Genomic DNA, 11,515 nt, shown 5'->3' on the forward strand with positions numbered 1-11,515 from the left:
TTACACAATTTATTTTGCGTGACCGCTGCCGTTTGTATAAAGGAACGTTGGAGATTTTTTCCGAAAAAAGTTTTCTTGTATTGCCCTTTTTATTTACATCGAGTTTAGTATGTAGTTTGGTGTGACGTCACACAACATGGCCGCCTATAACTCACCGTGGGCATGTAAGAGGTCATAAATCAATCGGTGGTGCACATGGCCGCCGCCACCGCGTGCATATGCTGCTATGTATCATACCATAGGCAGGTATATCCAATTGGCACAGAATCCCCTCTGGGTTAAGAGCGCCATTAGCGGATCGTTTCGTCTTGACCGTCATCTCCGTTAGATATTTAACATTGTGCGTATCTCAATAAAATTAGCACTAAACATATTTTTTGTGAAAAACCGATATTTTTTATTTCAGTATATTTTGAATAATTGTAGTATCTGGACGCTCGCCTGCAGCTTAGGAATAAATTTAATCTAAAATGTTATTCCTTAATTTTATACTGAACTACGCTGTAGGCACCACAAGTTTATGAGTTATTATTTTTTGTACTTGTTATGGTTACCGAATGTAGGCAGATGAGTAAGATGTAAGAAAATAATAACAGCAATACGACTAAAATATTCAATAAATTCATATGGAAAAGTAAATTTCTAAATATTAAGTTCAAATAAATAAATATAATATAGTATTACAATAAAAATATTGGTCAATTTTATATAGGTGCCCAATAACTAAGGAAACGGTTTTCTATTGTCTTCTTTGTAATAATTGACCTGTTTCCTTACTCACTGAATACTCTGTTTATGCATTAATGCATAAAAAATATTGTTCTGCGTTTTATTTAATTTAACAATTGACTATGATTACAGGTGCAAATGGGCTTAGACGTCGCGGTCGACAGACATACACTAGGTACCAGACTTTGGAACTGGAGAAAGAGTTCCATACCAACCATTACCTGACACGCCGGCGACGGATAGAGATGGCTCACGCACTGTGTTTGACAGAGCGACAGATAAAGATATGGTTCCAAAATAGAAGGATGAAACTGAAAAAAGAGATTCAAGCCATCAAAGAACTCAATGAACAAGAAAAACAAGCGCAAGCGCAAAAGGCAGCAGTCCTAGCTGCCGCTCAGGCCGCCGGTGAACGCTAAACACCCTCTACCCACCCAAGCCACCCTTTAAGTGTGCATTATCAACACAATTTTTATTATTATCGCCAATGAATAATAATATGAATTTTCCTTATCGTTTTTTTAACTTCTCGTCGCCATATTGTAATGTTTTTCGAGAAACTGTTTTTAATTTTGTACATACCTATAGTATATATATATTTTTGCTCCAACTCTGTCGCGTCGTCATATATACNATATATTTGCTCCAACTCTGTCGCGTCGTCATATATACTATTAAATTTAATTTGTATAGATATATTATAATACTTGAGCGACATCGTGTTTGTTTCTATACATAGTTGTGTTCATTCAGTTTGTATACCCTTATTTTAAATCATTTTATAGTATATAACATGTGTATTAAATAAAAAATTATATATTAAGGTTACTACAATATATACGTACGTGTCGCTTTGTATTTTCAATTAATTACGTTGTAAATAATATTGTATTGTATTTATATTTAAAAAGAATCTATTTGTACGTGAGTGTATGTGAAGTTCACCGAACGCCGCTTATACCCCTTCCCACCCCGTCCTGCCACTATCCCCAAAGAAAAAATACTATGCGGCCGAGCTTTGCGTGTGTTCACGACTAGCATGTGTACTAGCCGAAGTACCAGAGGTAACGAGTCAGGGCAGAGGAGCCAGAAGAAGACGTCATCGTGGCTTGTCTGAGAAGTGGTGACCGCCGCAGCCGCCTTAGATTCTCGGAATGCCTGCTTACATACACACACAATTCCTGTGAACGGATAAACGACGACGACGACGACCTAAGGTAAGTGGGAGACCACATTTTTATAGAAACACATTATTATTATACATAACTAAGAGAGATTCATATATGAACACAATACTCGTGAGGAAAATAACATTTTTTTTCCTCGCCATCACCAACTAACAATTTCTTTTTCATCCGCGTCCTTTAAAACATTTTGAGAATTTTGTCGTCCTTTTGTTTTGCCATTGCGTTGTCAGAATAACTGATTAGTGACCCCGACATCAGCAGCAAAAAAAAAAACACTAGTCGACGACCTTATGGAGTCTTCAACTCTGGCGTTTCAATTTGCTGTTGGGACGACAGCAAAAACTAGTCGCAGACATATATAGCTTGAGATTTATTTATCAGAGAAACTCTTTTTTTTTTTTAAACCTAATTTCAGTCCGTTTGAAAGGTTAAACCTATTCGTATAATATTATTGCTATTATACTGATTATTTTATACTATGGGCCGAATAATTTTTAGTTTATAAATAAATATTATTTTTGAAATATTAGGATTGAACATATCAAGAGTTTAAAATATTTTCAGTAATCACCTGTTTTAAATGTTGGAAAAAACCTTTTCGGCGGTTATAGTATACAACATCATATATTGCTGACAAATTTAGTCTGTGTCAAGTATGTTTTCTTTGGGTTATTTCATCAAAATGACCATTCAATTGTACTCTAGCGAATTTCCATAATAATACAAGTAATTTTAGCTGTTATACGTCTGTATTAATGTATAATACCATATAAAGTACAATAAAGTAATAAATATACATGCATTTAATATACTCGAGTATCTAAATGGTCATTGGATTTTACGACTTGCGGTCGGTCACCACAGCGACTCTACAAATAACGACGTGGTGGAAACGATGTGATGGTTAGAAGCTCGTAAAACGCGTGCCTTAAACCAAAGAGCTATTGGGGGAGGTTGGACAAACGATCGGTTTTATTAACATCGCCTCAAATGATCAATAAACATGTTTCACCAAACATGTTAATGATTGGCTGCATCATGTGATAATAATAAATAAGCTGACACGATTCTAATTGTTTAAGGTCGTAATACTTTATCTTGAAAATGAATAAACTCAAAGCACAAATTATTTATAATGTTTTAAGATAAACATAATAAATTATGCTGCTTTGCAAAACAAAATTAATAAATCAATTATTCATCAGGTGTTCTTTGTATACAGTTGGTCCCGCATTTTCTGACAAAGCCTATAACTTTTCATAAAGTGATTATTTTGCAGTTTTTTTTAAAATTAATTTACGTTTTAGGACTACAATAAAGCAAATAGTTATAATAATATTATTTGAAATAAATATAAAAATTAAAATTTTGAAAATTAAATTAATATAAAGATATTTCAATATATCCATTTTATGAAGTAGATTTTATGCAAAAATTGGGTAATTCAATTTTTAGAAAACTCATAACATTTTTCACTAATTTTCAAAAAAAATAAAGGAATATTTTCACACTAAATATTGATTATGGGCATATTTTTTTCCATAAAAATTATTGTCACTTGAATGAGTACATAATTGAAATGAAAAACGCATATAGTAATATTTTATTATTATTGATCTAATAATATCTCTTTGGTATTACTTTATCACAAGTTATTATAAATAGTATGTATTCAAAAATTTGCCAAATTGTCGAAAGTTATGAAAAATAATATTTTTGTTGAATTATAATTTACAAAAGTTATTTTACTGTTTCAGTAGTTAAGTAGTTACTATAATTATTTTAAAAATTATTTTATTTTTAAAATAATTTTTTAGTTAATAGATGAATACAAATAAATTAAAAATCTGTTATGAATAAATGTTTTTATTGTTTTTTAGACGTTTTATTTAAAATGCAAATTTTGTTTGAATCTGTATTTTTAATTAAAACTATTGTATATTAAAACAAATTGTGACTTATTTTCAGTAAAACAATTTTTCTATTTTATTAAACATTTTACAAAAAAATTAATATTTTTGCAATGTACATATATGTAGATTTTATTTTGAACACAATATGAAATATGTGTTTGTGAAGTTTTAATCTATTTAAACGTTTAAAAATAATTTACCAAATTCGTTAAATTTATTTTAAGTTTTTCACTCATAAATTACAAACACAAATTAATATCGCACATATTTTTAATGAAACCACAAAATAGCAATGAACAAGCTTATCGATTTAAATTTAACATTATTTAACGTTATAATGAAAAATTACATTTTTAAATAAAATATTACTAATAAAATACTTAGTGAGAAAATAAATTGTCAATATAAATAATTGAATTTAACAAACGTCTTATTATCGATGATGTTTATCTATTATTAATTTTGAATTTGATAAAATAATACTAAAATGATCTTATTACTAAAAAATAATAATATTTCTTAATAAAATTTGGTTTTTTAATACAATTATGTACTAATTCCTACCAAAAATGATAAATTATTTTAAGTTGCTCCTATAACCAATATTTTTTAGTATAAATATATCGCGTTTTTTTACCCTTTTCCTAAGAACAAATTTCGACGTTTGATAACATGAAATATACATAAAAATTCAAGTATTCACTAACTTTAAATTACCTTTAAAAATTAACTACAAACCATTAATAAAAAATTTTACCATCCAATTTTTACTTAAAATCTACTCTACAAAATCTTGATCATTTTTTTAATTGATATCTTAAATTTTTTATTATTTTTTTTTCATAAATTTAAAAAATATTATAATTTATAGTATTATTGTAGTCCAAAAGCATAAAAATAAATATTCCACAATAGTCACTGAATCAGAAATTTATTAGAACATGTGAGACCATTCTATATATTTTATTTTAATTTTCGCCATNCACAATAGTCACTGAATCAGAAATTTATTAGAACATGTGAGACCATTCTATATATTTTATTTTAATTTTCGCCATTTTGGTGACTGATATATACAACACGCTAAGTTTCTGGGAAATTTTAATAAAAGGACTAGGTAAATTTTAACATCAAATCTTTAATTTTGTTAAAACAAGCAACAATTATTGTTTTATATTTTCCGGTAAACAAGTAAAAGAACGAGCGCTGCCAGCGTATAACCTAATTTTAAAACATCACTATTCCTACCTCCCTATTTCTTCTACTGTCATGATATCATTATTTATTTGCTCTGAACCTTGCATGTTTTAAACTTTAGTTAGTTTAGTTTTATTATTTATTGTTTGTTACTGTATTTTATTTAACTCATGATGAAACTCTTGTGTTTTAGGTCAAACTAATAACCATATACCTACGGTCGAAGTGAACGTCGAAACTCAGAAAAAAAGTTCCCTGTAGATCAAAGAGTTAATTATTATTTATTTGTTTTTTTTTTTATGTATAATTTTTTATATGATTTTGTTATAAGTTTCTTTTTTGTTCAGGAAAAAAATAGTATATTTTGTTTTATTTTTAATTATATTTTAAATATATTTGTATACCCCTCAAATGATCCTCAATAAGTTATACGTAATACTGTAATAATACTTACATTTAGAGCCACATTGTAAAAAGTTTAAATATATTAATTATTTATAATATTATTATTAAATATTAATAAAATGAAACTACTTTTAGTGAGTGTGTAATAAAATATGATGAAGATGATAATGTTTATTTTATGTTTCAATTTTCTTTCATTGTGAAACCAAAACGTACCGATATAATAAATAATACTTTAAGTACTATTAGAAGATTATAGAATAAAAAAAAAACTGAAATACCATTAAAACGTTCACGGTGTTAATTATTATTCTTCTATATTTTCCTATCTACTTTTATAACTTTATTGACGTAATATTATTTGTATAATTAATGTTGATTGTAACAATCTTAACGCTACATCTGTCCAAGTTTAGAACTTAAATAGATACGTAGAGATATTAAATGGTGTGATTGTCCAATTTTATGATGAGCAATAAAAATAAAGCTCAAAAATTGCTTAGGTTATTGCGAATGGTATCCAATGTTCATTTACACATACTCTACATTTAGTATCGTGGCAAACTTCAACCCTTCGCCACTGAGTTAATTATTGACCACCCGACGGTAAATTACAATGGCACAATTGTATTTATAGAGTTGTATAAACAATTTATGTCTTCGATATCCATTCCTACCCGTTCCTCTCCTTTTTGGATACAATTTATACGTCTGTTACATAACTGTTAGGTTGGGTTTTTTTATTTTGGCAGTCTGTTCACCCCTTTGCTTCATAGCACTACGGCTACCAAATCCAGATTATATGTGTATTTATTATGCCACCAGATTGGATTGAAGTTTTAAATTGCCTGTGTGACCCTTAAGCGTAAACAACCATTGATGCAATAATAATTTTTATCACTAGAGCTAGGAATTATATGGATTTATAAATTTTGTTAATTTATTCTGAACACGCTAACAGTCAGTACAAATTTTTATTAATCGACTTGAAACTTAGTAATGTATTGTTATCGAGGTTATAGTTTTAGGACGAATATGGAATTTTATCCCCCTAAAACAAAAAATATTTCACTATATAATCCTATGACCATGCTGCACACACTTAGAACCCTTCAAAGTGGCTCAAACAAAATTTATAAATGCATGTCATCCCGAGCCCTGTAAGACTAATATATATAGATATATTAATTACCAATATTTGATCAATCATATACAATATATCGACTGTTTGTTGAGCAATGAATTAAAATAAAAGTTTCGAGAATATTGGAGAAACATCTAGAATCATTTTTCAACATAAATAATTTTCAATTTTAAAAACACTTTTCTGACCGACAATTATTTTATCACTTTTTACAAATATATCGAACATTCGGAACGATGTTTACAGTAATGTCAAACTTTTTAAATACCATAAGCGTATTTGTGGCGCCGAACAAACGACCGGATAAAATAGTTAAATTCTCAAGAAAAACTAGTCTTCTAGTTAATCACCTTACCAACTAGTTTAATATAAAAGGACTAGGAAAATTAGCACACCAGCTCATTCTCATTCATCATTCCCCCATACTCTTACTCTTTCATATTAAAGATAATAATGTATAATTCATGTTACTTTTGTTAACCTTAATTATAAGTCTTACACATTTGTTAAAATAATTAATTCAAATCATAGAAATAATCTCAGTATGTTTCCCCTCATACCAGTATTTTTATTAACTTAAAATATAGACGTCAACAAGGAACATCATAATTCATCATCTATTTTCGAGTCCATCTGGATATCAAGGTAAGTGTAGTTGTAAGACATGCCCTTTATTTTTGTAATATTAAGAAATGGGAATGAGTGGGTAAGAGGTTGGATTAAGACGATTTGACTGAATCCAACACAATCCGTATAACAACTATAACACCTCCCCTTTTTCTCAACCATCGCGCTTTTCTTTTTATTACAGATTGTTAATCGGCCTGAACGTAATTTGATCAAAAATGTTCAGACTCAGTCGATTTGAAGTATCCATAGGTTATTTTCTTGATTTTAGGTAAAATAATTTGTTGATAGAAAAGGCACTTACGCCAGTTAGCCTGCAAATAATCGATATGCAAGTCAATACAGATATTACATAGATGACTTAATACCAGACTCAGTATAATTATTGTCAAAACAAATAATTTAATTTNCAGTATAATTATTGTCAAAACAAATAATTTAATTTGATATGTTCAAATATTCTATTCAAAAATGACGTCTAAAATTTAAATAAATCCATGGAACAATAAATATTAATTCATTTTTATAAGTGCCTCGAGTGTGATGCTTTCATATCATCACATTGATGTTTTATAATTTTTTCTAGATAGTTAATTAAACTGTTTATTGTACAATACGGATTTAATATATTTTTGATTGTAGTCAAAAGAATATTTCAATAATAATTTACCGAGAAATCATTTAAATAGTCAGAAATTCTAAAATAACAAAAAGGAGCAGTATATTTTAATTTAATTTTACATTACTTTAGAAATGTGTTGAAATTGAAAAAAAAATTGTTTGAAGTATTATTCATAGGCAATTACTGGAAATTATTTTTCTGTTTTTAATATTGTTTTTATATTTTATTTTATAAAATTATTTAATCAAATAATAGAGCTTTTCATTAATACATTTATTTATTACAACAAAATGAGCATAGGTAGGGTGTTTTTCGAGGTTGTTGACATTTTTTTGCTTGCAAAAACTGGTAAATGTCAAATGAAATTATTACTTCAGTAACAGGGGTCTGCATTGTTTCAATTTTTAAGTCACACTTTTGCTGCGTTTCTTTTGTTTATAGTAGGTATATGTCAGGTTTAACCTTTATACCTAAAGCAACATTTTGAATATTATTTATTGCAATGAGGAGTGTGCACATAACATATTTTTATGCAACTTTTTATAAAGCGAGAGAGTGGAAACGAAAATGTAATAAAGCAAACTTTTTAATAATTTATTCAGTAACTACAACCAAGACATTCCATTTATTTAACAAAATAATAAATTAATATTATTTATTGCTCTTCCTTTTATTAAAAACAGCTGTTACATTAATCTTAAATCTACTTTAGATTTATTGAATAGTAAAGTAAAAAATAAGATAAAAAAAATCTTTATATATAATAATACAACGAATAAATGTCTTGTTGCAAAATGTTTTTTAACTATCTAGATAGTAATGTAATAGTCTAAGTTAATTGTTTATAAATATGTTAATTACATAATAATATATGTAAACTATATTTTTTTAATGTCATGAAAATTATTTAGTTACGCTTGGTTTGCTAACATAGTCATTATTACAATCTAAAAGTTACTGAAAATATAAAGTTAAATTATTTAATGAATAATTTATTTTTTAGAATATTATTTTTTTTAATTAAAATCATTATGTTACATTGCTTATTTAAAATATGAATATTGGTATCAAAGAGTAACTAAATGAAGTTTACTTTTGGTAAAACTGAAATGTGATAAAAGTCTTTATCAATATTATACGATGATAAATTGAAATTATTAATAAAAAAATAAATTCAAATTTTCACTATACGTATTAACTTATTCACTATATGTGTTAATCACTTTTGTCAATATTTTATATTCCCTGAATATCGGAATTCCCATCCAAAAAGGTGTCTAAAATTTTTGTAGATTTATTAATTTCAACATTTTTTTTTTTTTTTGATAAAAATACAATAATAAAGAAAAAGACAAGAGCGATTTATTAGTGAACACAATGGTTTAAGCACCAAACCAGCCTGGGATTTCAACCCAAGATTTGAAACATTTAAATTGTAATTATACGCTTGTATATAAACATATTTTTACTGTACACAACATTATCCCACCTCTTTCAGACTTCCGGTCTTACATTATTTTCCCTTATATCAACGTACCAATTTCAACAACGGTTGGCTACATAACATTACCATGTGACGGATACTTTTGGGCTGTAACGCTTTTACGGTACTTGAATTAGCTATTAAAAATTTCAAAGTAAAATAAAAAACCACTGAAGTTACCCTCGAAGTAAAAAAAAAGTACTAACGACGTTGTTCTGACTAGCATGAAATATAATATTGGTTTCTTACTTAATGTCTCCACCATATGGTGGCACAAATATGATTTGCAACGTATTTCCAGGGTCCTCGTAAATTCTTTGTAAAGTTTTTCACTGACAACAAAGCTTTACTTCCTGAGCACGCCATTATATAAGTAAACGATTGAAGTTTTGTGTAAACGTTTTTATAAAGTATATCTAGCATGAAACGAAAAAAATATGTACCCTTTTTGACATATGTGCAATATCCACTTAACATTTGTAACACTTTGTAAACATGTATTCTCATTTATTGTTCATCAACAATTTTTGTACCCTAAATTGTAGGTCCGAAAAATTAGTTTTACTTTTTAGTAATAACTTGGATAAAGACATTAAAACATCAGTAACTGCAATAATACTGAAAAATATTTCTTACCGAGAAGTTTTCCTTATCAAAAATGCATTTTGTTAGGAAGTTTAAACTTTATGTTATTTTAATGAACAATAACGAGCTTCTTTATTTTATCCATTTGGTATTTTTTCTACTAAAAGCCTAGTAAAATATTACTTTTTTATACTCACATTAAAATCTTTATGCATTCATAATTTATTGTAATATAGATGTCTAGTAAAAAAAAAAAAAAAACCAAGTTAATTTTTAATAGTTAATTTTTTATGATTATAAATTTTTTTACGCCCATTTATAATATCTATGTTGTAAGTGGTGATTTTTTCTTTTAAGAAAACTCCATTAGTATCAAAGATCAAGAATAATCCTTCATGTTTTTATAACGTATATTTTATTTAGTCACTTAATCATTATTTGTTGACCCAAATTTATCCCAAAATCCCTCCCACAATTGGCACATTAATCTCTCTCTCTCTTATTTTTTTAATGTGAAGGGCATTTAGCACGCTACCGAAAATAGTAATGTTAGGAAGGAAATAGTATAGAAAAAAAGGCCGAACGGATTGAAGAAAAAGGCCTAAACTTAGTCCAGAAAATCTTTTTACTCTGTAGNGGCCTAAACTTAGTCCAGAAAATCTTTTTACTCTGTAGTACATTGGAATAATTTATGGAGCACCAAAGGCGGAGTAAACGACTATATAGCAGGCTAATAAAGCAGTCGGCTGGCCTTTACAAAGCTCTTAATTATAACGAGGCTTCCGATTGGATGTCTACAGGGTTAGCCTGTTAAATATACAGCATGGGACAAAACGAAATGGAAATAAATGTAGCGGATACAGAATTGGAATCTTATTTTTTCTTCAATGTTTGTCACAAAATAATATATATTTTTTAGGAAACACTAATTTATTACAGCATTAGCTACGATAAAGTACTATGTAATGACTGAAATATACAGCTCTATGTATCTTATACTTCTGTATATTAAATATATGGCAAAAATGAAATATAGTGTCGTATATATAGTAATTTATGTTTAAAAAAAACTGGTAGTACTCAATAATAAAGTTGACATTAAGAGCTTTTAACGTTATAAAACGTTATATACCGAGAGATATACTGCAGAAGTAGATTTCTTAATATCTGTTATTTTTTAAAGCAATTTTCAATAGAATAAAATAAATGTGACCCAGATTGCATCATGAAAATTGTAAAAAAACGCTTGTTTCATTTATAAATTGCCAATGTTTCATTGCTAAACTGTTATATTATTTTGTAACAATGTTGTTAGGTTATTATAAAATTTTAAATATATCAATAAATAACGTATTATTAAATGAAACGTTCTTAAAAAAAAAATGCTAGCAAATTTTTAAATAAGAATGATGAATTTCGGTACATATTATTTATTTAAGACTCTTAAAAAAGAAAAAATAATTTTATTTAAAGTAATTCCTCAGTAATATGAGTTTATTTGTCTTTTTAAAGATTTTGTTTATTTAACATTCACATTAAATTCTACTGTCTAATTAATCTGTATTAAGAAAATTACCTTTGTGCATGGGGTTAACAATGTGACAGCAATATTGATTTAAATAT

The 11,515-nt window shown here is 27.5% G+C and overlaps 1 protein-coding gene and 2 long non-coding RNA genes across 4 annotated transcripts in view; 2 read left to right on the forward strand and 1 right to left on the reverse strand.

Moving 5' to 3' along the window:
- LOC126906058 (homeotic protein ultrabithorax-like) overlaps positions 1-1,359 on the forward strand; it is a 77,618-nt gene extending 76,259 nt beyond the window's left edge. For both annotated transcript variants that reach the window (XM_050686305.1, XM_050686304.1), the window contains exon 2: positions 862-1,359. In XM_050686305.1, the coding sequence (XP_050542262.1) occupies positions 862-1,148 (287 nt within the window). In that variant the 3' untranslated portion in view covers positions 1,149-1,359. The remainder of the gene's footprint in view (positions 1-861) is intronic.
- Positions 1,360-1,367: 8 nt separating this feature from the next.
- Positions 1,368-5,405, forward strand: LOC126906059 (uncharacterized). The gene is made up of 2 exons (XR_007704171.1): positions 1,368-1,946; positions 5,220-5,405. It is a non-coding gene; the product is annotated as an uncharacterized LOC126906059 (long non-coding RNA).
- Positions 5,406-7,965: 2,560 nt separating this feature from the next.
- On the reverse strand, positions 7,966-10,151 carry LOC126904745 (uncharacterized). Its single transcript, XR_007703818.1, has 3 exons — positions 9,944-10,151; positions 9,557-9,841; positions 7,966-8,294 (listed from the first exon to the last, which is right to left on the reverse strand). It is a non-coding gene; the product is annotated as an uncharacterized LOC126904745 (long non-coding RNA).
- Between the last annotated feature and the right edge of the window lie 1,364 nt (positions 10,152-11,515).

The sequence above is a fragment of the Daktulosphaira vitifoliae genome, unplaced genomic scaffold (genome assembly GCF_025091365.1).
Source record: "Daktulosphaira vitifoliae isolate Bord-2020 unplaced genomic scaffold, ASM2509136v1 Scaffold_4, whole genome shotgun sequence".
In the NCBI taxonomy this organism is placed as follows: domain Eukaryota; kingdom Metazoa; phylum Arthropoda; class Insecta; order Hemiptera; family Phylloxeridae; genus Daktulosphaira; species Daktulosphaira vitifoliae.